The sequence below is a fragment of the Brachyistius frenatus genome, unplaced genomic scaffold (assembly GCF_029030835.1).
Source record: "Brachyistius frenatus isolate BFR_SWC_R1_liver_20210118 unplaced genomic scaffold, ASM2903083v1 Contig_82, whole genome shotgun sequence".
NCBI classification, from domain to species: Eukaryota; Metazoa; Chordata; class Actinopteri; family Embiotocidae; genus Brachyistius; species Brachyistius frenatus.
Window position 1 is genome coordinate 1332412 of NW_027210681.1, and position 26449 is coordinate 1358860.

Here is a 26449-nt window from a genome sequence, read left to right on the forward strand (position 1 = left end):
CATCATTTTAATGTGATTTTTGTCATTGCTAACATGAAATCTCTTTCGTCAATTTTGTTTATTTGTATTTGAATGTTTTGCACGTGCGGGCTTCTGTTGGCATATTTGACTGTTAAATTTCCACTTTTATTGTGAATCCAACGCTCCTATTTCCCGTTATTCCTTGTGTGTGTGTGTGTGTGTGTGTGTGTGTGTGTGTGTGTGTGTGTGTGTGTGTGTGTGTGTGTGTGTGTGTGTGTGTGTGTGTGTGTGTGTGTGTGTGACGCTGTGCTTTCTCCAGGCTCTGCTCTCCAGGCGCCTCCTCCTCCTCCTTCTCCAAACATGGCGCCGGCCCGCAGCTGTGCTGCCTCTCCGACCGACGACGCAGAGAGGGAGAGGAAGAGGAGAAGAAGAAGCGGGTAAAAACTCTCCCTGAACGTGTTTTAAAAGCTCTTTTAAAACGAACAGAACTTCGCGCTCTTGAAGGAACCAGACGGAGACTTCACGCGCAGCTTTTGGAGACGTTTACCCGTCAGGCTGTGCGCGTAACGGAGAGCCCACCTGTCCGACGAAGGTCGAGTCCCCTCGGTTTCTCCGGAGGATGTGGATCTCCCTGATTAGCGGGTGAAGTCACGGAGACGCGGGCTCGGAGCTGGCTCTGCCACCAACATGTGCAGCGGCGTGAGGAGCAGCGGCTCCGCGGCGGGAGACGAGTGACTGTTTCCGGGGAACAAAACAAGTTTTCCAGCCGGAGAGGAGCGGAGAGGAGAGAGGAGAGGAGAGGAGCGGAGAGGAGAGGAGAGGAGAGGAGAGGAGAGGAGAGGAGAGGAGCGGAGCGGAGAGGAGAGGATGGATGGAGAACATTCAGGAGTGGAGAGGGACCGAGAGAAGCTGCCACCGATCTACAACAGCTCCCTTCATGCTGTAAGAAAACCTTCTGCTTCTTCATCTCAGGCTTTGAGCCCTCAGAGTGTTTGTGGTGCAGAAATCAAGTTTTATGTGTTTATAAAGTGGAAACAACTTTGAATATGCAACTTTTTACAGTCAAATTAGGAATAAAACTGAGAAATAATCAATTAATTTGGAATATAGTGCAATAACTTGAATCAGGACGTATTAATATTGTTTATTTAAGGTCAAATAAACAGCAGAATTGGGGATGCACCAGGTTTTGCTTTACATTTTTCCTTTTAAAAAGTCTGAATAAGACAAAAAATTTGATCACATCTCATTTAAAAAACGATGTATTTTTAATAAACACTAATGAATTAAAAATAAATATTAGAATCCAAGTATGAATTTTAATTCATTCCTTTTTAATTAGTGTTTGGTTTGTGGCCACTCTTAACTCTGAATGATACTTGGCACACTTACTTTTTATTTTTCCTCCTGTTTTTATAGATTTTTTTAGTCTTTTGCAAATAAAATCTTTTGTCTGATCGGTTAGTTTGATTTTTCAGCTTTTTATTTTCAGAGAATGAAAGAAAAAAAATGATGCAACACAAACACAACATTTATTTAAATATCCTTCAATTTAAATGCAGATTCCTCTTCCATTAGACACAGGATCATTCTGGATTTCATATATTTGAATTATTTGCTTCTCCATAAAATCCTTTTTAACTTTAAACTTTAACATATTAAAGGTTTAATTATTCTTTCATCCACTTTATTGCACACATATGCATTAAAATAAAAGAAAGATAAAACATAAAAGAACACGTTAGGTGACAGGAAGCAGGAGTTCAGCGATGCCCTCCTTCTTACATAATGAGTCCTGACATCGGCTCCTCAGCGGGTCCGATGATGTCATCACCGTGTGCTCGGTGCCGTCGGGTCTCTGCGGTTCTGCTCTCGGTGTCGCTCCGCAGCGGGCCGGCTCGGTTGATGTCATCTCCATCGAGTCAGGCAGCAGGAATGTGCCGATCCGACGGTTCTGACCAGTAAACAGTCTGTCACCGCTCCAGTCTGGAAAGGCCATAAAAGTTTTCCTCTCTGCAGCTCGGTTCTGCAGGACTTCACGGTCCGACTGATGGAGGAAGATTCGGGCCGAAAGGTTCCGGGAGACGGCGGGATGTCGTCGGGTTACCGACCAATAAAAAAGGAGCAATTGAAGACAGCTGAGACGCTTTTTATTTTTATTTTCCTCCTGAACAGAAAACCATCCGGAAACGTCTCCGGTTTTGTCTCTGAGATCTTCTCCAGACGTCGGAGACCTCGATGACAGCATGCTGTGATTCTGTCAGATAAAAGATGACTCAGCAGAAGGTTGTTTGAATGTAAAGTGCAGCTGTTTTAATGTCGTTGGAAACTGAACGTATTCGAGTGGTTTTATTTTTTTTGGGGGACAAAACAAGTAATTCTGAAGATGCAACGATGAGTCGAGCCAGCGGTGGATCTGAAAGATCTGATTGGAAACCTGACGATAGCTGTAACCTGACTGCACCACAGGCCTGTCAATCAAACAGACACGCCCCCAAAAACAGGTCTTCTTGAATCTTCTTTTCTAATGAATGAGGGATTATTTTCAGATGGACCTCCAGAAAACTAATAAGAAGGAGTGACTTTAGCTAACAACACCGAGATAACTGATGGACACATTTTATTCACTTTGGATTTGATGAGAGAAGTTGAATGGGAGTCTATGGAGCCGGAGGCTTTTTGGAGCCGACCTCTAGTGGCACTCGCTGGTATTGCAGCTGAAGACACTTCTGGATCGGACTCGTGTGTTTCCTGTCTGATCGTTTGATGATTTAGTTTATGTATGAAGCTGACAGATCTGATCTCTGATCCAGAATAAGTGGAAACAGACTGATAAAGTGTCTTTTGCTCACTTTTCACTTGTTGCATCATTTCTGTTTATTCTCAGCAGAACAGCCGGTGTACGTTAGTGTGTTAGTGTTGATCTCAGTCTCAGACTAAACTCAGACCTCCACGGAGAATCTCCTTCCTTCTCTTTGGTTTCAGTTATTGAACCGACCCGTGAATCCTCAGACAACACGTGAATGTTTCATGTTGAAACGTTTCCAAACTAAACTCTGCTGCTTCCGAGCTCCGTTCCTTCTTTCGGTTTCCTCCTGTGTTGTTTGGTGTTTGTCTCTCGTTGCGTTTTCACTGATTCTTTGAGCCGTTGCCGACCAAAAGCCCGGCCGGGCTGCTGGCTGAAAGACGCAGATTCAACAGATGTATGACGCAGTTTTCAGAGTCTTGGTGTCGATGTGGAGCTGAAACATCAGCTGGTCGCTCGATCAGCTGATGTTGTGTTGTTGAAGGAGGAAACAGTGAAAACAGAATGTTGACAAAAGAAGACAAGAAAGTTTATTGTTATAAATATCAGTATTTCTATCAGCAGCCGTAATACAATAATCTACCAGCAGAGAGAGGGTGTGTGTGTTTCAGTGTGTGTGTGTGTGTGTGTGTGTGTGTGTGTGTGTGTGTGTGTGTGTGTGTGTGTGTGTGTGTGTGTGTGTGTGTGTGTTTCAGTGTGTTTCAGTGTGTGTGTGTGTGTGTGTGTGTGTGTTTCAGTGTGTGTGTGTGTGTGTGTGTGCGTTTGTGTGTGTGTGTGTGTGTGTGTGTTTCAGTGTGTGTGTGTGTGTGTGTGTGTTTCAGTGTGTGTGCGTTTGTGTGTGTGTGTGTTTCAGTGTGTGTGTGTGTGTTTCAGTGTGTGTGTGTGTGTGTGTGTGTGTGTGTGTGTGTGTGTGTGTGTGTGTGTGTGTGTGTGTGTCTGTCAGGAACGGCTGCTGTGCATCTGTTGCTGTCTCCTCCTCCTCCTCTCTGTTCTCTCCATCTTCTTCATCCACTTCCTGTCTTCTGTCTCATGTCCTCTGTCCGTCCTCCATCTGTCTCGTCCCTCCTTTCCTGCTCTCCTTTCGTCTCCTCACCTTCTGTCCTTCAGGTGATAAATCTCCAACAACATTTGGTAAACGTTGTCAGCGTCGGTTGATTTCTAGAAGAGCTTCTCTGAGACTTCAGGGTGTTTATTTCCTCCACAAGGAGGAGGATGTGATTTCAGTGTGGTTTGTTTGTTTGTTTGTTTGTCAGCAGGATTACAGAAACACTACGTCCACGACTTGTTTTCAGGGCTGAGCGCCAAAAAGAAAAACTCCAAACGTGCCTTTTCTTTTAATCCCAAATTTCTGTTTGTGCTTTAATAAGTTTGAACGCAGGAGTGACTCTCCTGCGTGAAGCTTTAACCACTCAGTGGAAGTTTGATAAACATTTCAGATTTTGTATATTTCTGCATAAATATGATGTAAAACAACAGATTTTCATCCTAAAGAGAAATAAATGAAACAAATTAGATAAATATATTTTACTTGGCCCCGTAAATTCTGCATCTTAATGTATGTTTGATTTTCCTTTAAATTGAATATGTTTTCAGTTATTTACTATTTGCTGAAGTTTATTAGAGCCTGAACGATGATGATATTAAGGAGTGAAAAAAAAAAGTTCTATGTCAAAATATGGGCCCACATTTTTTTATATAATTATAAAATACGTCTGATCTCTCAAATGTCATCAAACACTTTTGACCCTCATGACGAAGATTTGAATGGAAGCAGGATGTTTACAGCTTATTGTGCATCACTGCACTGAAACAGAACTTCACTGGGAATTTAATAATTATAGATAATAAACTGAATCCAAATAGAACAATTTATAATATACCTGAAGCATCTTTTTCTGCATTATCTTCAGAAAAGAAAGGTTTTCATATCGGCCTATTGTTTATAACGATACCATATTTCTAAATTTCTAAAATCATTGTTATCTTCTATAATAATTAACAGTTGAATATTCTTCCCTAACCATCAAACTCTAAAGCACTTCAAGCTCCATTTAAATCAAATAATTCTCTCCAGATTCATTTGAGTTCTCAGATTTCATTCGGTTGGAACGTCCACATCAGAAATGTCCCTCCGTGTTGTGCGTCCCGTCTCCCGTTCTCCGTCCTTCATGGTGAACTTCCTGTTTTCAGGGTCTGGGACGAGGAGCCAAGCAGCCGTTTCCGTCTCTGGGCACCTTCATCTCCACGCTGAGCCAGAGGAGGGACGCCGGGGGGCGGAGCTTCGCCGGCGGCTTCACCGGCACCTTTAACGGCATGCCGGCGCTCCGACACGGTGAGTTCAGGGTCAAGGTACCTCCACCAGAAACTGTCTTCTACACCCTCGCATCCTCTTTTACATCCAGCTCGATGGAGTCCGAAGCAGGAGTCTCCAGGAGAGAGTGGCGCTCGTTGCTCTGGATGTAATGATGTGTTACTTCCTGTTTACGTTGAGCTGCGGGCGACGACGATGGACGGTTTCTACAAAGAAGGAAAAGCTGTTTTAACGTCTCGCAGAAAATCACAGCGTCGCACCGCTGATGAAATAGTTGCAGGTATTTTTCAGACAATAATAATCGAACATTCAGACGCTGCAACGAAAGTTGCTCCAATATTTTCCTGCTCCGGGAAGAAAGAACACAAAATACGTGCGTTTACTTGAGTTTTATTGGATTTAATTCCGGCGTTTTCATAATAAATGAAGTCAGAGAAAAGAAAAATATGAGTTCTAAACCTGACAACGGGAACTTCTCGGTGTTCCCGAAGTGTTTGGATATTAAAGACGACGCTGCTTCCTGTTCGGGGCGAGGTTATTTCTGACTGCCGTGAGAACGCCGACCCAGCGCAGCGCTCACCAGCCTGCTTTGTCACCACGGCTACCGATGCCAGAATAATTATGCAAACCTCCGCCCCAAATGAAAACCATATGCACACACACACACACACACACACACACACACACACACACACACACACACACACACACACACACACACACACACACACACACACACACACACACACACACAAGATAATGCAGCCTTCCCCGGGCTCGTTACAGTCGCCCGGCCTGCTGGATAATCACCACAATTTGCTTTTTCATCTGTGAAGTATTACAGGAGGTTTGTGTTCCCCCTTTTTAATATTGTCAAATATGGTTTTGTGCGCCGAGGCTGAGCGGAGCCGAGATCTGTTTCAGGATCAGAAAACACTCCGACACCTTTTTCACAAACGTGGAAGTGGAGCTCGTTGCGGAAAGAGATTTCAAACTTTTATTGATGTCGGGAGGCCGACTGGAGCTCTGCAGCCGCACGGAAGAAAAGAGTCGTATGAATATCATATTTGTTTACTTTAACTTTAGACTACAATCGATTTTGACATTCAGGAAAAGTGTAAATTAATTTGTAGGGCATATTTCTTAACAAAAATCAAATCAAAATGAAGTACAATCAGGGACAACGGCCATGTTTCATTCCCTCCCTCCACTATCAGGTTACGTGTTCGGTCGGAGGTTTGCAGGATGTTTCTTTCATTAAACCTCAGCAGGAACTAATGGACGACACTTGAGGAAGATAACAAGCCCCCCCCCCCCCCTTCTCCTCCTCATCAGGAGACATCAAAGTAAATTCTGCTTCAAGGGAAGAAGAGGAGAGAAGATGTGCGATTCGAAGGTCACAAAGGTGTCTCACTTTGATTAAAGGTCGCCACGACAACTGAGGCTCGTTGCTGTCGGGACTAACTGGGTGATGCACTATCTGACAAAGCGGTGATAATTAGAAAGCTGTGAGGAGGCGGGGCGGGGGGGTTAAGAGCACTTTTATTTCCAAGGTTGCAGCTTTGATCTGATTTTTTTTTTCTGGTTTTTGCTGTGCTGACAAAACAACTAATGATGCATGTGATGGCCCGGTTGCTAAGAAACATGATGGATGTTCATGATCCTCAGAGGATGAATCACAGTCGTTATTATTTGTGGTTATATATATTTCTAAACTACTTACAGTAGACTTATATCAATATTGTCTCCTTGTTCCGGGTAATTCTGGATTTGTGTCTCGACCTGCTGCTCTCGGTGCTTCGGTGTTTCTGCATCGGTTTTATTTGGAGCCCAGAACTTTGTGATTGCACATCGTATACTGAGACAGATTACTGTAACGCACCGTCAGTATTTCCCCTCAGATAATCTGACTGGATGTAATCAGATTACTGTAACGCACCGTCAGTATTTCCCCTCAGATAATCTGACTGGATGTAATCAGATTACTAATCGTTCCTGCTCCCCAGAGGAACGTCTCTTTTTAATCGGACGAACCGGCCACCTTTTTGTCCGGCTGTGATTTATCCGTCTGTCCGCCTCCGTCCTCGTGTCCCTTTTATCTTCTGCTTCGTGCAATCGGTCCCCGCCCACTGGGGGAGCTCCCACAATGCACCTGGACAGATGCCTGTTCATGACTATTGTTTCTGTGGAGACGGAGACAATAGTCGGCCAATTACAAAGAGAACGGATGGAAGGATGCGCAGGTGTGTGTGTGTGTGTGTGTGTGTGTGTGTGTGTGTGTGTGTGTGTGTGTGTGTGTGTGTGTGTGTGTGTGTGTGTGTGTGTGTGTGTGTGTGTGTGTGAATTGTAGTCATGCTGCGCTGCCTGGCCTCTGTGATTACACACTGATGGGGTTAATAGGTGTTGTTTGTGCATTTATGTGTGTGTGAAAGCAACAATATCGATTTAATCCTTTCTATAGTTAGTTGTTATTTTTTCTGTTTATCTGCGTGTATGTTTTCTCCTCCTCTACGTGTGTCCATGTACAGTGAGATATAAATGATCTATTAAAAAGACAAACTGCTGAGATGAACAGCAGCCAGATTTAAAGGTGAAAAGTCGACCTTCCTGGTTAATGTGACTCTAATGAATATTATGAGATGATGTGCTCATCTATTGTGTTTCTGTCGGTGTCCGTTCTGTCTGAGAGCCGATGCAGATTAGAAAACGCAGATATTACTTTGTCATCCCCGTTTACACGGCAATAAATCTCAAATACGTAGACTCAGTTTTAAACTTAAGTAAATCTGACATTCAAATTTTCAAACAATGTTTGTCCACATATGTCTTTGCTGCGGTGACTTTAGGTTTCTCTGTCACCTCGCGAGTGATTTTATGTGAGGCGTTAAGGGAACATCTGTAAACTGTAGCTTCAGAAAACATCCTGGGCTGAACTCTCCCCTTCTGAACTGCATGAAAACTAAAGATTTGGACCAAAATGTGTCATTTAACTTTCTTTTGGATTTGATTGGTACAGAAAAGAAGAATCCTTCAGGAACCGGAATCAAAGTGAAAGTTTTGGTTCTGTGACACTACGATCGCTCCAAGTTTGGTTCACCTGATTTCTCCTTCAAAGCTGGACGAGTGATTTCTTTCCTTCTCGCAGGACGAGAACTTCCTCCGATCTGCAGCGACGTCCGTCAGAAGCAGCGTCTCTCCATCGACACGCTTCCTCCGGAGGTCAAAGCTCCGTTCCCCTCCGACCCCGTCATCCCCCTGAGAACCAAAACCACCAAGGAGTTCCAGTGAGTCTGTCGGCTGTAAAAAAAAACGTCTATAAAACCAAATAAAACTCACTTTGAATGCTCAGAACACATCGAGAACAACTCTAAGTTTGTATTTTTTTAAGCGTTGCGAGTGTATTTGTGTTTCCAGGGAGGACACGGAGCGCGCCGCTCACTCGGGTGACTGGAGGGAGGTCCGGGAGTTTTACTTGACCACCTTCGACTCCTTCATAGAAATCAACGCTGCCTTTAAGGTACAACTCGTAAAGTCTGGCTGTCAGTGAAACGCCTGTTGTGAGAACAACAGTTTTTGAACGCTGAAAGATTTCTCCAGGCGTCGCCACTGCTTTTACGATGGGAACGCACTTCTTCTCTGCGGGTTTTGTTTTTCATGCTTTCTCTCCTCTCGTGTTTCCTCTCCCTTTTCTCCCCCCAGCGAGAGGCGAACGGGTTGTTTAACACAATCGAGGACTCGGGAGTCAACGCTAAGTTTGTCAACGCTGTTTACGACGCGCTGCTCAGCACGGTAAGCAGGACCACAGCTAATAGCTTATTTAAATGTACCCGGGGTGGAGTTCCTCTTGTGATGCTTTTACGGCACATTTCAGGTTAATATCAGGACGGTCTGCAAATAAGTTTATAGCCTTTATATGAGTTTATGTACGTTCTATAAAACTTAATGTGATGAGCTGCTGGTCGTTAATAACATTCACTCAAAGACTGGATATAAAAGTCTAAAAAATGGTTCCGATCCGAGTGCCACTAGAGGTCGGCTCCAAAAAGCCTCCGGCTCCATAGACTCCCATTCAACTTCTCTCATCAAATCCAAAGTGAATAAAATGTGTCCATCAGTTATCTCGGTGTTGTTAGCTAAAGTCACTCCTTCTTCTTAGTTTTCTGGAGGTCCATCTGAAAATAATCCCTCATTCATTAGAAAAGAAGATTCAAGAAGACCTGTTTTTGGGGGCGTGTCTGTTTGATTGACAGGCCTGTGGTGCAGTCAGGTTATCGGTGTGCGGGACGTAGTATCGTCAGGTTTCCAATCAGATCGAGTCAGATCCACCGCTGGCTCCTCCCCCAGCTCGTCCAAATATGGTCACTTCCTGCTCCAAACCGCTCCGAACTAGCAAAGATGGTGACGGACAGAATCTGAACTGGAGGATTCATAACGTTCACAAACCAACGATGACATCACTGATGGTTGATGACATCACTGCTGGTTGATGATGTCACCGCTGGTTGCTGCTTGCATCGTAGGATCAAAGTCAGGCTGTATTTTCCTCCGATGTGTGCCTCCATTTAAAACTCTGTCTTCGTTCGTAGCTGTAGTTTTCCCTTAGTGAGTCAGAGTACCTACCCAGGGGGAGGAGCTAAAAAAAAAAAGTACCACAAAACCGAGTTATAGGAACTTAAAATGGTTCTTAGTTCCTCCGGTGCGGACACACAAAATAAAAGGGGAACATAAAAATTCCAGCAGTCCGAAAAAGCAGCGAAAAGATCTCTTAACACGCTTCAGGCTGTCATCCCAGCGGACTCGTCTCCTCCCGGCGAGGTAAAGGTTAGATAAACACGGCCTCCCGCGGTTTTCATGTCTCTTCGTGGGTCGCTGACATTCGGCGGTTGTTGACTCGACCTTCTGCTGTTGTGTTTCAGCCTCCGGACATCCAGAAGTCGGTGCTGAAAGGGATCATCAACAGCCTGCTGAGGGAGTGGAAGGGGTGAGACGACACATCTGCCCGTCTGAACTCTTATTATCACTCCGGCTGTTAACGTTCACTTTTCAACTCGTCATTACAAAACAATTCATGATAAAATACACAGAACTGTGCTGCCTGGTTTAAAGGAATACTTTAATTTACTGAAAATAATTCTTCTGGATCCATTTAATCAAACTTGGCACAAAGATGGAACTTGTTTATGTTGTGTATGTTTGTTTGTTTGTTTTTCACATGAAGTTTTTTTTCCTGTTGTGTTTTTTTGTTTTTTTTAAGGCCTCGAACAAAAGACGACCTGCGAGCTTATTTGATTCTCGTGCAGGTGAGACTGAGAGTGAATGAAATTTCCACTGCAGATAGTCGCATCTCAATGTGGCGTCCGTCGTTACTATAGCAACAGCGCATGAAACTACGGCGATGTCTTCAATACGACACACACATCTACCACACGTTGGTTTTGGAGGTTTCCTTTCATCAAGTCGTCCAGTGGATTTAAAAAACAATTTCAGTCGCTGTAGAAGCTCGGTTTGTAGAACATTGACGGGTTCGTGAAGAACCAGCGGTGTGCAGCGATTTCACCAAAAATATTTCTCGGTTTCAGGAATTAGCCACAATTTGTGCCCCCCTAAAAAAATGTAAAACCCCGAAAACAAAACTGAGTATAAAATGGGCTTAAAGCTTCTGGTAGCTTCGGTAATCTGCCTGTTCAGCAGCGTGATGACTCACATGGAGCTGCTGCTCTCAACACAAAGGATCGCAGGTGGCTCAGCTTTTAATAGAGCTGCTGCCGATCCATGAATATCAAACAGGACCGGTCCGGATTCTGCAGGTCGGCTCGGAGCATTTATACATTTATAATGATCTAAAGTTTTTATTTAACAACTGTTGTTTTTTAAATTCTTTCTCTGCCTCTCAGTACTTTATTTTTGATCTTTTCTCTCTCTCTCATTCCTCCGTTCATTTCAGCCCTTTTTATGTCGGTGGTTTCATTTCTTTGATGCTTTTTTTTTTGTTTTTTTTTGGTGTCTCTTTCTCTTTTTCTCTCTCGGCTCTCCTTCCAGTCTGATTTCCTTATATGGCCTTGGGAATTAGAATCAGATAAAGACAGGAATCTACAGTAGTTCCACTGTGGTTATATGCACCATAGGTACACACACACACACACACACACACACACACACACACACACACACACACACACACACACACACACACACACACACACACACACACGCCTGGGTGAGGTCATGCTGTAGCTGAGGACGGCCGGTTTCCTGTCTGACGACGACTCTCCCGTCTTTATGAGCTCTTCTCTCTCCCTCTTTCTTCTTCATGTGTGTTTTCAAAGCCTGAGTGGAGCTCTGTGGGATTATCTCACTCATTGTGTCATTTGTTATTTGTTTTTATTGCATCCAAACTTGTGTGGTCAAAGTGAAAGTGGGTCATGCTTCAGAGGAAATAAAGTAATAAACCAGTAATCCTCGAGGAAAGACTCCACAGCGTTCATCTGAAAGGAACTCTGGTCTTGTTTTCTTAGTTTTCTCCATCATTTCTTTCTATTATAAAACTCGTCAAGTTCATCGATAAGGTCTGAGGCCCCCAGAGGCCGTTTTTCCTGGCCGATGCAGAATTAGCTGCAGTATTAAGCTGCAATACCAGCGAGTGCCACTAGAGGTCGGCTCCAAAAAGCCTCCGGCTCCATAGACTCCCATTCAACTTCTCTCATCAAATCCAAAGTGAATAAAATGTGTCCATCAGTTATCTCGGTGTTGTTAGCTAAAGTCACTCCTTCTTCTTAGTTTTCTGGAGGTCCGTCTGAAAATAATCCCTCATTCATTAGAAAAGAAGATTCAAGAAGACCTGTTTTGGGGGGCGTGTCTGTTTGATTGACAGGCCTGTGGTGCAGTCAGGTTACAGCTATCGGTGGGATGTTTCCCATCATCCCAGAGAAGGGATTTTATTTTGGTGAGTAAAATGGTATTAATGGAGGCAGAAATGATGGACAACCTACCAAAATAAAAGCCAAATTGTAAAAACAAATTTGGCTTGAAGGAAAACTTAAAACTTTGACGATGGCCGCTTTCTTTTCACAAAATACAAAATCATGTTCCAGAGTCTCAAGCTGGATGGACTTAGTTCATTTGTTGTGTGTGTGTGTGTGTGTGTGTGTGTGTGTGTGTGTGTGTGTGTGTGTGTGTGTGTGTGTGTGTGTGTGTGTGTGTGTGTGTGTGTGTGTGTGTAGAACCCCCAGTATTCCAGCACCAGCACCTACGTGATCTACGCTCACCTGCTGAGGCAGATCGCTGCTCTGTCTGAGGCCGACCACCACTTCCTGGTTCACTGGCTCAAGAAGTAAGTCCTAAAGTGTGTGTGTGTGTGTGTGTGTGTGTGTGTGTGTGTGTGTGTGTGTGTGTGTGTGTGTGTGTGTGTGTGTGTGTGTGTGTGTGTGTGTGTGTGTGTGTGTGTGTGTGTGTGTGTGTGTGTGTCATCTCTTTGTGTGTTCAGCAGATTGTAATGCCTTCTGCAGAGAGAGAGTGTGATGTGGAGCTCTCTAAATAACTCGTGGCCGTGCGGGCGGACGCGGTCTCGGCAGCGGGTGAGCAGCTGATTGATTGTGAGACCAGGACGTAAATTTAAAAGTGTTTTCCGTCTCTGGCAGGAAAACGTTCTGGCTTCACGTTCACGATGAATCTCTCTCGTCGTTCGGTTATAAACCTCAGATCCTGCAGCCATCGCTTTTTTTTTTTGCTTTTGTTTTTTTTTTGCTTGTTTTTCATCTGCGTCTTTTGTTTTTCCTTCTCTGATCCGACCACACGTGTCAGAGCTTTGGGAAGAACTGATGCACGGCTGCAGTTCAAATAAAGATGAAGAGAATTCAAGTTTATTATCATTACTTCTGGGGATTGGAGCTCCATATTATTACAACCAAAATTTATCTGGAGAAAGTATTGAAAACTGTCCATCCATCATCATCATCATCATCATCAGCAGCAGCAGCAGCAGCAGCAGCAGCAGCAGCAGCAGGTCAGACAGGTCATCCCTCTCCTCAGCAACATTTCCATCGTCCTGGAGGAAAACGGAGGCGGTCAGATAAGAGACGTCGTCTGTCCAGCGTGTCCGTGGTCTTTTCCCGGCGTCTCCTACCAGCTGGACGTGTCCAGGAAACGTCCCCGTCAGGTGTCCGAACCGTCTCGAGGTGAAGGAGCAGCGGCTCGACTCCAACAGCTCCTTCCTCCGTCTCTAAAGCTGAGCCCTGTCGTGGAAACTCCATCGTACGCTGACTCGTGATAAAACCCTGAGATACTTAAACTCCTTCACTTGGAGCAGGAACTGTCCCGACCCGACGGGAGCAACGCTCCGTTTTAGGGAAAGAAAACACGACCTCCGACTTCCATCTCAGCCGCTTCACACTCGGCTGCTCAAAACTGTCGAGTTTCACAAGTGTTTGGTCCAAATTTCTGTCTGATCACACTTGTTTTTTCATAATTGTAGTTAATTAAAGTCCTAATTTTGCTCATTTTAAACTGTTCCGATGGATGAAGTGCTTCATATTATGATTATTATTTTAACATCTGCAGTTAAAATGATTGCCGTGCTGTTTATTGTTGGATTTCTTGTAGATTATATTGTGTACGCTGCATTTTAATACGCTGTGTGTTTGTGCAGCTGCGACTGCGTCCGGGTCTCCTGTAAAATTTCCTGGTGAAATTACGATAAAAGTAATGAATAGAATGAATGTCAGCTCTTTTCTGAGCTACAAGAAACGTGCACAAGGTCAACATGTCGGTTTCCAGGGAGACGTTAATCTGTATCTTTAAAACCGCCATCTGGTCGGATTAAAACGCTCTATTTTTTTTTTTAAATTCACTTTCCAGAAACCTCGTTTTAAGAAAGCTTTTTTAAACTTGACACTCAGCCTACAAGAACAAATGTCGTCCAGCTTCTGTTCGTCTCTAAAGAAGAAGAAGAAGAAGTTTAACTTCGTGCTGTCTGTGGTGATGATTTACAAGCAAAGCTGCTTCAAATTAGAAGTTCTGTTTGGTTCTGCTCAGATTCCAGAAACCAAACTTCTCTGTCCAACGCTGCTATTTCTCTTTTGTGTCTATTCTTGTGCAGATGTATATTTCAGGGTCTGTGCAGCTGCCAGTGTGTAACTCTGTGTGTTTAAATGTGTGTGTGTGTGTGTGTGTGTGTGTGTGTGTGTGTGTGTGTGTGTGTGTGTGTGTGTGTGTGTGTGTGTGTGTGTGTGTGTGTGTGTGTGTGTGTGTGTGTGTGTGTGTGTGCCAGGCTGTCGGTGAGGCGTTTCAGGCAGCTGGTCGAGCGCCTCCTGCAGTTCATCTCCACTCGCCTGTTTCCCGCCGAGCCGGACGAGCTTCCTCCTCTGGCCAAGTGCTCCTGGTGGATTCCCTCCGCGACCAAAGTGCTCAGCCTCTTCAGTGGGTCACACACACACACACACGCACACACACACACACACACACACACGCACACACACACACGCACACGCACACGCACGCACGCACGCACGCACACACACGCACACACACACTCACATCACCTAAGCAACCGTGTTTAAATCTCCGTCCTCCGTAGATGCAGCCAACAGCGTCTCCTCTCCTCCCATCATGCCCTTCACCGACTTCTACAACATCACTCTGGAGCACATCGACTTCATGGAGGAGTACCGGACCTGGCAGAACTACGGCAACTCAAATAGGTCAGATGGGTTTTTTTCTGTGGATTTTCCATCTGGTGGACTCGAAAACAAAAAAAAATGACTTGTCAGGAGCGGTTTTCAGTTTCTTTAAACTACAAACCAAATCAAATTACACGTCTTTTGATGGAGATGTTGTTTGATTCTCGGTAACAAAAAAAAACATGATTTTGCAGTCGTGTCCATTTTAACTTCATGAAAGAACTACAAGTCCCAGAATGCCTTGCTGTCAGAGCCGTCCAACCAGAGAGCTTCAGGTGTGTTTCTGTGGAACGAACAGCAGGATGACGTTACAGGTGGAACTTTGTGGTTCATTTAAAAAACTAAATCAATCAATCCATCAATTACGATTGTGTTAGAGGCGTGTTGTCGTGTTGGAGAATCCTGTTGCCATGGCGCCACAGTTCAGGTGGTTTGCAGCGAATGTTTTTCCCTCAGAGAGAAAAGTCTCAAGAAATCTGATCTCACCGTTGAGAGTCGACAACAAATGTCGGAGCAGACTTTGTGAGTTTTCTAAAGGATGAATGTTTTCGGTCTCGCCTGCTAACGAGCACCAGAAACTCCGAAACATTGAACATGACGGAGCGCCGAGCGTGACCGAGTCGTGGCAGCTGTGTTTGAAGATCTTCCTCCGTCCTCGAGGCGAGACGAAGTGGCGTTGCCACAGCTGCAGTTCATCCAGAGGCGTGGAAACCAAAGTCTGTTTCACGCTGCGTCGCAGCTCGTTAACGAGCAGATAAAGAGGGGGGGGGGGGATGATGAGGGGGTAGATTTTTCAGAATCTGTTCATTTGGATAAAACTTCTAATCATAAAAACACTTGAGAGCTGATCAGGAATGTCTTTTTGCTTCATATAAATATTGATGGTGAAAAAACATGAAAAATAAGTTTTTAACTTTTCATATTTTGTTCTCCTCTCGCAGGTTTTCGTTCTGTCAGTTTCCCTTCATCCTGTCGACGGCGGTGAAGAAAGTCATCATCCAGAAAGACTCGGAGCAGCAGATGATCAGTCAGGCCAGAGTGAGGCACAAAAACACCTCCTCAAGAAGCCTTTAACAGAAACACCTGCTGACTCTAACCTGTCCGTGTGTTTGATTGACAGCAAAGCCTGGTCTCCAAGGTGTCTCGCAGGCAGCGAGTGGACATGAACCTTCTGTTCCTCAACATTAAAGTACGACGAGCGCAGCTCCTCAGCGACTCACTGGATGAGGTGGGTACGGTCGCTGCCTCGTATCTGCAATCACAAGTCCAGCTTTTAAAAGCAGAAATGCACTTTAAAGTGTCAGTGCCTTAATGTGTAATACCACCGAGTGGCCACCAGGGGCCGTCTCAGATAGACTCAGAAGCATCAAAAGTTTTCCACAAGTCATCGGGTTTCCTTCTGGCAATAATTCCAGAATTCATTACACATTATAAACACTGATATGTTTGGGGGCGGGGCTTGTTTAGGTGGGCGGGGCATATTGGCCCCCTGGTTCCCAATCGGATCGAGTCACATCCACCTCCAGTTCCTCTCCTGCTTGTCCAAATATGGTAACGATGAAGTCACAGCGAGTTGCCGCTTGTTCCCGACAGGAAGTTGGAGCAACCAAGCAGCCAATCAGCTTCTTCTCGGGGTCACATGACACCTTGTTGGGATTTGAAAAGCTTCTTTTCAACTCTGTGCTCTTTGTGTGTTCGCTCAAAAAGACGTTTCGGGTGGAAACTGAAAAAATGAAATTGTCCGATTTGTGGTGTGGGGTCGGTGCGAGAGGTCGGTGGATCTACGGAGCCTCTTATGAGGATTGTAAAAGTATGTCTTTAATGTTCTGCATTCATGCGTCAACCTCAAATGACCTAAACCCGAAAATGTGAGCGATATTAAACGTTCGTTTCGCTCCGACCAGAAATGTCTTTTTATTTCCCGGTAAAACATCACGTCTGCAGGAGTTTAGAAAGACGTGATCTCTGCGATATCGTTCGTTAAACTATTATCGCAAAGAGTTTTAAAATATTTCTCACCAATATTCCAGGATTTCTTTCACACGTGACCAACAGATGGTGTTACTGTGTTTGTCGGTCCTCCCTCTCCTCCTGCAGCTGATGAGGAAGCGGTGCGACCTGAAGAAGAAGCTGCGGGTGACGTTCGTCGGGGAGGCGGGGCTCGACATGGGCGGCCTGACCAAGGAGTGGTTCCTGCTGCTGGTCCGACAGATCTTCCACACAGACTACGGTGAGACGCTGTTTCATGGTGTGATACGAAGTCGGCGGGAAGTGAAGCTGCATTTCATTTGAAAGCAAAAATCACATTTTGTGTTGGATGAAAATGGAAAGTAGATTTTTCATGAGGCCTCGGAGGAAGTTGCTCTGTGAGGTTTCAGGTCGGTGAAGCTGCAGCAGCAGAAAGTGAGAAAAGCAGTCGGTGTTGGTTTTAAAACTCGGAAATTAACTCTGATTTCCATCTTCGTCTCGCTGGGTTTCACTTCTTTTTTTTTTTTTATCCCGTCTGACTGTAATTATCTGTGTTGTTGTTTCTCTGCATCTGTCTCTCTCATCCTTTTAAATCATTTTGTCCCGACTTCACTACAAATGTTACACAAATGTTTATTCTATGAATTTATAAATCTGTTTGGAAATTATATAAATATTAAATAGCCGTTCCTAAAACTTCATCAGGTCATGTTTTGTGCTTCCTGTTTGATTCTTGAAATGACTCACCTCTTGTCTGTCTTATTTCACTTCCTGTTCCTTTGTATGATTGTTGGCCCTGCCCCACTAATTAGATTCACCTGTCTCTCGTTGTCCTTCCCTCGCTCCTTTTTCAACGTGTTAAATGCGTATTGAAGAATTTCTGTTCCCCAAAAATTGTATCCAAAATCTAATGCAAAGCCGAAAAACCAACACGGGATGTTCTGTGCTCTTTAAAAGCTGTAAAAAAAAAAAAAAAAAAAAAAACAGCCCCGATTCTGTAGTGGAAATCACTGCATGGGCTCAGGAACACTCGGCTGTAAGCAGGCCTTGTTGAATAATTTGTTCCAGAAAATCTGATGTTTCTTTGCTCCAGTTTCAGATTTGTGGTGAAATCACAAATGTCACAAAAGCTCCTCCTCCTCCTCCTCCTCCTCCTCCTCCTCCTCCTCCTCCTCCATGTACATCATGGTCATTTTTACTGTTTAAGTGCAACAGAAGCAGTCTGGACTCTTTGATGGACCCTTACACTTTCTCCATTTAAAAAAGTAAAATTTTTAAAAAAAAAAATCCTGAAACCACAAGAAACGTTCTCGCGTCATGTCGGGGTGAAAAACTTTTTTACTATATTGATGTTGAACTTCAGCCTTTCTAGTTCACTTCTCTGGTATTTGTATGAAAAAATACTTGAATGGAAAGCAAGCAGCGATCGTCTGCCTGTGCATCTCCTCCTCCTCCTCCTCCTCCTCCTCCTCTTCATCTCGCTCTGTGCCGGTCGAGTTGTTCTTTCCATCGTCATTCCATCTTTCCGCGGTCGTCTGTGTTTTCGGTGCCAGAAGACGTCGGCCCAAAGCAACACACTCAATGAAAGCTGTGTTCCCCTCATTAGCACAGCAGCGCAGGGAAAGCCCCGACTCGGCCTCTCACACACACACACACACACACACACACACACACACACACACACACACACACACACACACACACACACACACACACACACACACACACACAGTCAGCTGCACATATAGGCAGGTGTACACACACACACACACTCTTCCATGCGTGCGGCGGTGTGGGTTTCTGGTGTTGGGAGATGTGAGCGCTCCAGATGTGCGTCTCCTCTCTGAACAGACTGCTGCTGTTTCTGTCGGTCTGAAGCTGGAAAAGCTTCTGGCGACTTTATTCGGCTTCTTTTTTCTTTTCATTCAGTTTTTTTTTAATAATCGCTGTGACTCTGAACACAGTTTAACACACGATGGATGTCGACAGGTGATGTTGAGAAAAAACAAACAGGAGTGACGTCATTAAAGGTGAAACATCTTGTGTCTTATTGTTTTTTTATTCTAATTTCTTGACTCTTCTCATGTGTACTTTGATGCATTTATAATTCCGTCCATCATTTATTTCTCAGTCTTTTATTCGTCCTCTCCTTCGTTTTTCATTTCATTTCGTCTCTTTTTTATTTAGTTCTTTTCCTGCAAAGCTTTTTTTTTACCCCTCAATTTGTTCATACTTCCCTCCTTTTGTACATTTATTATCCGTCTGTCTTCCATCACGTCCGTTTTCTTCTTCTGTCTTTTCTTCTTTTCGTTCATCTTCCTTTGTGTTTCCTGACTTTGAACTATTTTCCTCACCGGAGTTGTTCTCCATCTAACAGTAGTGCTTTTATTTTGTAGGAATGTTCACCTACATGAAAGACTCGCGCTGCCATTGGTTCAGCAGTTGGAAGTGTGACAACTATTCTGAGTTCCAGTTGGTCGGGACTGTATCCTTCATTCAAAACAACAACATCACGCTGTTTTTAACTGTTGATTGAATGTAAAGTCAAATTTTTAAGGAGTTTTGCATTTGTTTTATGTTGCAATACTTTAATTGTCATTCAAATTGACTTTTACTAACTTTACTGCAGTTATAAAGTCATCTTTCAAGGTGCTAATTTGCATATATATATATATTTTTTTATAATGTCTCATTAACATATACATTAATTTGATAAAGGACACTCAATAGACTTTGATACACACATGAAGGAGGCGTATTAAAGTTAAACTGAGGAACAATGTGCTTTGTTTTGCATCTCGTCAGTAGTTTGTTTGGCACCTGCACAACATTTTAGAATTTTTCTTTGAGCAAATTCACCACTTCAAACTGGAGGAAACTGTTTTTCATCCCTGAATATCAAATCAAACAGACACACGACTGAATCTGAATTATTTTCTCCAAAACAAGAAGACCTCAGTGATTTCACACCTCAGAGCTACGTAACAAATACATAAAAAATACAGAGTATTTCGAGAGATTTTGTAATTCCAATTTTTTTTTTTATAATAATAAACACATGCTGCTTTGGAATATCTTGAATCTTCATGAAAACATAAGTCCTTATTTGCAGATTCAGCATTTGAATTGTTGAATCATGTGCATTAAGTATGCAGTACATCTGATTTCCATTCAACATGCTAACAGTAATTTAACGTCACGTTTTCTGCACGAAGCAACGAGAGAACAAAGAGTTTCGACGCAGAAAACTCCAGAAACTTCGTCCTCTGGAATGTCTGTTTACGTCCAACTCATTTGTTTTCAGGGCACATAATTGCGTCTTGGATTTAGTTGTGCAGCCTCATGTTTTCCACTGAGGTGAGCGCACAGAAGTCGGAGGAAGGTGGGAGCAGAGATCACAAGTCCCACATGTGGTTTACGTTTCAGGCAGCAGCGGCGCTTCGGCTCAGGAACGGATCCTGGTTTCAGTTAGATGTAATTACACTAAATGACACTAATCAAGGCGGATTTTTATTTTCAGCGTGAAAACAAAACCATGATTTTTTTCTAATCTTATTACCAAGTGGTGCAAATAACAAGAAAATATTCATATTAAAGCTTTAGTTGCTGCAAGTGGAGGTTCCTTCTTAATGAAACATTGAGTGGCCTTATGTTTCTTTTAAAATGCATTTTCTTTTATAAATGACGTAATTTCTCGTGGACTCGACTCCCCAGCAGCTCTCAGACTAAAGACCTCATATTAAAGCTGGAACAGCTGCAGTTTCCCTCCCCGAGCAGGAAATGAGCCTCTTTTTCTCAACACTTACATTAATGTTACCGGCAGTCGTTAGAAAGTTGCAGTAATAACAAACGGTTTTCAGATCTAACGAGCTCCTAACGTTCATTTTTCACTCATTCCTTCGCCGCACTTTGCTGCACCAAAAACAAACCTGCATTTTTTAAATAATTTTGTATCTTTTCCTTTGACTTTTGATTCATTTCCCGCCTCTGAAGTCCTCGTTGCAGCACAGCTCTGCTGTTCTTTGTACCCCTGATGTTATTGATTTATTCTAATTTAGAGCACAAACGAAGTCAGCTCTGCACGTTGACTCTGCCACATGCAGGACTGTATGTGTATATGTCTCAGTGTGTGTGTGTGTGTGTGTGTGTGTGTGTGTGTGTGTGTGTGTGTGTGTGTGTGTGTGTGTGTGTGTGTGTGTGTGTGTGTGTGTGTGTGTGTGTGTACACATACAGTGAATGTGTGTGTCAGGCTCAGTAACTGGCCAGCTGGGAACTGTCAAAAGGTTATATAACCTAATAGCTGTCTGTTCCTCTCAGTGTGTGTGTGTGTGTGTGTGTGTGTGTGTGTGTGTGTGTGTGTGTGTGTGTGTGTGTGTGTGTGTGTGTGTGTGTGTGTGTGTGTGTGTGTGTGTTATCCCTGTTTGTGGATATAAGTCTGTTTACGCACTTTGTGTGGATTTAACTTTTCTGTCGTGGACATAAAGAAAGTCCCCAGGACGTAAATCAGACATGTTGAGGGTGAGCTCTCGGGTCGGGTGAAGTCGGGTTAAGTTTAGGTTCAGGCGGTGGTTTAGGTTCCGGTAAGTCTCCAGGAAATGAGCGTAATGTCCTCTTAAGTGATGGAAATGTGTGTGTGTGTGTGTGTGTGTGTGTGTGTGTGTGTGTGTGTGTGTGTGTGTGTGTGTGTGTGTGTGTGTGTGTGTGTGTGTGTGTGTGTGTGTGTGTGTGTGTGTGTGTGTGTGTGTGTGTGTGTGTGTGTGTGTGTGTGTGTGCGCGCTCATACATGTGTGTTTGGTCCTCTTGGGTGTTCCCTACGTGCTCCACGTGTGTGTGTGTGTGTGTGTGTGTGTGTGTGTGTGTGTGTGTGTGTGTGTGTGTGTGTGTGTGTGTGTGTGTGTGTGTGTGTGTGTGTGTGCGTGCGCGCCTGTGCAGAGAACAAATTTATCAATCTCCCTCGTTCCTGTTGAGTCGTCATGGCAGCGCTGCATCACCATGGCGATGGGGCGGTGGAGAAAATGTACGACAGAGAGATAAAGAGAGAAATGAAAAACAGAAAGAAAGTGGTGCAAACGTGGAACCGCAGAGTGTAAACAGATGTCAACAACATGAGACAAACATCGATGAGAGACATAGAGAGACATGAAGAGACACAGAGAGACACAGAGACAGACATGAAGACACCAGACAGACAGACAGACAGCTTTATTCACGTCTGTCTCATAAAGTGAAGATATATTAACAAGAGCCCCTAAACGCTGTGTGTGTGTGTGTGTGTGTGTGTGTGTGTGTGTGTGTGTGTGTGTGTGTGTGTGTGTGTGTGTGTGTGTGTGTGTGTGTGCGTGCGTGCGTGCGTGCGTCTTCTTAATGAACTTAATGGTTGTGGTAATAATACAATTTATGTTTATTTACTTGAGTGTGTGTCACCTACCTGTAATTAGCAGTATTCAGTTCACACACACACACACACACACACACACACACACACACACACACACACACACACACACACACACACACACACTACAGTCAACCTACACACACAATAACTCCACATATGGTCACCACATGTGGCAGCTGGTAACACTTTGTGTGTGTGTGTGTGTGTGTGTGTGTGTGTGTGTGTGTGTGTGTGTGTGTGTGTGTGTGTGTGTGTGTGTGTGTGTGTGTGTGTGTGTGTGTGTGTGTGTGTGTGTGTGATTGCTGTGAACCTGTTTCTACATCTAATACCATGTCCTTCATTTATGTAGTAAAAAAAATAAACATCTTTTTAATAGTTTTATGACTTTATATTTATATAAATCATCAACTAGCCGTGGTAACCTCTTGACCACTACTTATTCATTATGTCTAGTTTTTTGACCTTGCTTTTTATGGGATGTCTAATTATTGTGTGCATGCACAGTGTGTGTGTGTGTGTGTGTGTGTGTGTGTGTGTGTGTGTGTGTGTGTGTGTGTGTGTGTGTGTGTGTGTGTGTGTGTGTGTGTGTGTGTGTTTCCACCTTAACCTGGTGTGTCATCAGCTGATGGGCTTAGCCGTTTACAACAGCATCGCTCTGGACATCCACTTCCCTCTCTACTGTTACAGGTCGGTGTGTTTCTGTTTGTCTTCAGGACGTCGAAATATAAAAACAGAAAGTGTGTTTTCATACACGTGAAATCTAGAAATCGTTCCTCCTGTTTCCAATAAAATCAAACTTGTAAATCCTGTAATCTTGCCCTGACAGGAAGCTCCTCACTCCACCTACTGTACCATGTGACCAAAACGCGCTCATCGGCATGGCGACCGCCACCCTGGACGACCTGCAGCAGATAATGCCGGTAGGTGTCTCAGACTGTAAAAAAAAAAGAAAAACCTCAGTAATAAATACTCTAAATACTATTCCTCGACAAAAGCACCATGTTCAGTCTGAACTTTCATTCCTCTTGTCGGCCACTAGAGGGCGCCAGAGTTCAACTTTTCATCCTCATCCTCCCAGCTTTAGTTTGCATGCATTTTATCATCTGCTGCAACTTTTACATGTTTTCATGCTCTTTGGTGCATTTTTAGACACATTTGAGTTTTTTTAGATAAAATCCAAAGTATTTGATCCGCTCTCCTCCAGCGGTGCATGTTTGTATTCATGTGTTTTGTACATTTTTGTCTTCTCTGTGAACAAATCTCGAGTTAAACTCTCGATAACAGTCTTCTAGTTTTTTTCTCCTCAGACTGTTTGTTTGTTGGTCAAATTCACATAAAAGAGTCAGAAACGTTCTCTTCAGTCGTCGAGTGTTTCCAGATGTGGAGTTAATTCACTCTCACAACCCTTCAGAGAGTCCAGGGCGCACACACACACACACACACACACACACACACACACACACACACACACACAGGTTTTGTGTCACAGCTGTGTGTGCCAGCTGTACATACTGTCCTCACAGAGGGAGACACCAGCGCTGCGTTTTCATTCCACGGCAAAACAAAAATGTGCATCTGAACTCAGAAGTGTGTGAACAAGTTTCCCTCCGAGTGTAAAATACAGCAGATTAAACGTCACATAAAACAGCGGAGTTCATCTGTTTCATGATAAATAGATTTAGAAAAGATTGGAGTCATTACTTTTTATGACTGACAGCAATATTCTGGATTCATTTGGTGGATCAGAAAACCGAAAACATGTCTCACGCAGCTGTTCTGCAGATCAGCAAGTGTTTTCATCAAAGTGTTTCTGCTTTCTAACCCGTAAATCAGCAAACAGACACCAAAGGCACAAAACGGCACAATCAGATTTCCATTTAAAAGCCATTTCAGTCCAAAGATTCCTGATTCGAGATGATTGAAACTTTCCTGAAACCGATGAGGTGAGAAGTGGAACTTCTGCCAACTTTTCAGGCTTTCTCAAAGTTGGATATAACTTTTCTTGAATGAACATGAATGAATTTAAGGACGGTGAGTTACGTGATGAAGCTGCAGAAACATTAAACTACCCAGAGGGCTTCTGCAGATTTACGCCGTGAACTGAGGAACTTCAGAGTTTTGTCATTTTCTCCGTCTTTTTCCGGAGTACTTTTGTTGATCAGAGGAGTCGGTTTCTCCTTTAATAAGCAGAAAATATCGTGTTTTATGTTGTGAAACTGTCAACTAGACGAGCTGAGCTGCAGCCGACGGGCCGATTCTCTCTGCTGCAACGCTTCCTGCAACCTTCGTGCATCTTTAGTCTGCAGCTAAAAAATTATTATGATTAAAGCTGCAAAAACTACACGGAGCTGCCAACAAAAGGCTGAGGTGCCTTTGAGCAAGGCGTGTGTGTGTGTGTGTGTGTGTGTGTGTATATTTATATGTGTGTGTGTGTCTGTGTGTGTGTGTATATATGTATATGTGTGTCTGTGTGTGTGTGTGCGTGCGTGCGTGCGTGCGTGCGTGTGTGTGTGTGTGTGTGTATATGTGTGTCTGTGTGTGTGTATGTATGTGTGTGTGTGTGTGTGTGTGTGTGCGTGCGTGCGTGCGTGCGTGCGTGTGTGTGTGTGTGTGTATATGTGTGTGTGTGTATATGTGTGTGTGTGTGTGTGTGTGTGTGTGTGTGTGTGTGTGTGTGTGTGTGTCTGTGTGTGTGTGTGTGTGTGTGTGTGTGTGTGTGTGTGTGTGTGTGTGTGTGTGTGTGTGTGTGTGTGTGTGTGTGTGTGTGCTGACTCAACAGTGACTCTGTGTGACACGTGCAACAGAGAACGATCGTGAACCGTCTCCTCACAGTTACCTGATCCACAAGCTGCCTCGCGTCCAAAATCCTGCCTCAGTGTGAAGGTCACACACACACACACACACACACACACACACACACACACACACACACACACACACACACACACACACACACACACACACACACACACACACACACACACACACACACACATGGCGGTGCTATAATCGGCCTTGCATAACAGCAGGAAATAAGAGCCGCTGCCTGCAGTATGTGTCGGCATCAGAAGTCTGATGACTCCAACTTTTATTCAAACTTCATTCAGAAAATACAGAAGTCTCATTTCGTCCTTCTGCTTCAGACGAACTGTGAAATGAATCAGATAAAAAATATGAATTAACTCAATGAAGTGAGCTGGACTTCCTGTCCAGATCCTGAGCATGTTGCCTGAGGTCAGCCAGCGGTGCTCTTCTTCAGGTCATTCAGCTTTCTGAGGCGACAACATAACTCAACTCGTCACCGCGCCGACCTCAGGCGACTCTTCACAGCTTAGTTTGAAGAGTTTGTATTAAAGAAGCAGGTTTGAGTTTCCCCGCATGAACATAAAACAAACCACCTGTAGAGTAAAGCCGTGCGTCTCCTTCGTGTTTTCCGTGTGCAGGATCTGTCTCACGGTCTGGGACAGCTGCTGAGCTACGAGGGGAACGTGGAGGAGGACTTCTACCTCACCTTCCAGGTAACGAGCTCCACTCAGGAGGATCCTTTTCATTCAGTTATTGGCAAAATGAAATCGTTTCTACACTTGTCTCAGCAGCAGTGGCCGGAGGCGTTATGATTTGCTGATGTCAAGTGTCTCATCTCTGATTGACTGATGACAGTTTGGGGGTCAAAGGTCACCGTGACCTCACAAAGCTCATAACTCAAAAGTTCATTTGCGTCTCGTCCCACAAATTTCTAACAGGATAAGTAAAGAAATATAGTGAAGGCGGTTCACTGAACATCTGACTGGATCCAAAAGTCCAGTTCAGGATTAATAAAAAAGAGGCAGCATCTTCTGTTGTCGTGGCAACAACTTTGTGTTCAATCAGAGTCAGATTTATAAGTAGTCGCTGACATATTTTTGAATGAGCGTGAACAGACGTGGACGGAAACTGACACTGAGCTGGTAGTCGGAGGGAAACGACAACGAGCCGGAGATCCCAGTTGGTTTTTAACGTGTGAAAATACAGAAAACGTGTTTACGTCCTTAAATGAAGCTGATAATTAATTTCCTTTTTAATGGGTTAAGTTCTTAACTTCCACAAAACTGTAATTAATCAGCCATCAGTCAGCTTTGTATTGATCCCAGTTGTTAACGACGTGAGAAGGATCTCCTGCAGCAGGTATTGTGAGAAGTGTGACACTGAGCAGATGAACGTGTGCGACGAACAGCTGAGAACGCTGCCGCTGCTCTGCCATTTCAATAACGTTAAATTTAGACCGTCAGAGTGGCGGTTGGGCGGCGGGAGGGGGGGGGGGTGTCTGGATCGGCTCCAGTGACATTACACAG

At 44.0% G+C, this 26449-nt stretch overlaps 1 protein-coding gene across 4 annotated transcripts in view; it reads left to right on the forward strand.

Moving 5' to 3' along the window:
- Positions 1 to 311: 311 nt before the first annotated feature.
- hectd2 (HECT domain containing 2) overlaps positions 312 to 26449 on the forward strand; it is a 36494-nt gene continuing 10356 nt past the window's right edge. For all 4 annotated transcript variants that reach the window (XR_011311367.1, XR_011311368.1, XR_011311366.1 and 1 more), the window contains exons 1-17: positions 312 to 903; positions 4958 to 5099; positions 8224 to 8362; positions 8493 to 8595; positions 8778 to 8867; positions 9995 to 10059; positions 10333 to 10378; positions 12299 to 12408; positions 14344 to 14492; positions 14650 to 14773; positions 15694 to 15790; positions 15873 to 15980; positions 16850 to 16982; positions 19117 to 19205; positions 22741 to 22805; positions 22945 to 23038; positions 25562 to 25636. Coding sequence is in view for 1 of the 4 variants with exons in the window: in XM_069709329.1 (XP_069565430.1) it covers positions 829 to 903; positions 4958 to 5099; positions 8224 to 8362; positions 8493 to 8595; positions 8778 to 8867; positions 9995 to 10059; positions 10333 to 10378; positions 12299 to 12408; positions 14344 to 14492; positions 14650 to 14773; positions 15694 to 15790; positions 15873 to 15980; positions 16850 to 16982; positions 19117 to 19205; positions 22741 to 22805; positions 22945 to 23038; positions 25562 to 25636 (1704 nt within the window). In the remaining 3 variants the exon portion in view is untranslated. The remainder of the gene's footprint in view (positions 904 to 4957; positions 5100 to 8223; positions 8363 to 8492; positions 8596 to 8777; positions 8868 to 9994; positions 10060 to 10332; positions 10379 to 12298; positions 12409 to 14343; positions 14493 to 14649; positions 14774 to 15693; positions 15791 to 15872; positions 15981 to 16849; positions 16983 to 19116; positions 19206 to 22740; positions 22806 to 22944; positions 23039 to 25561; positions 25637 to 26449) is intronic.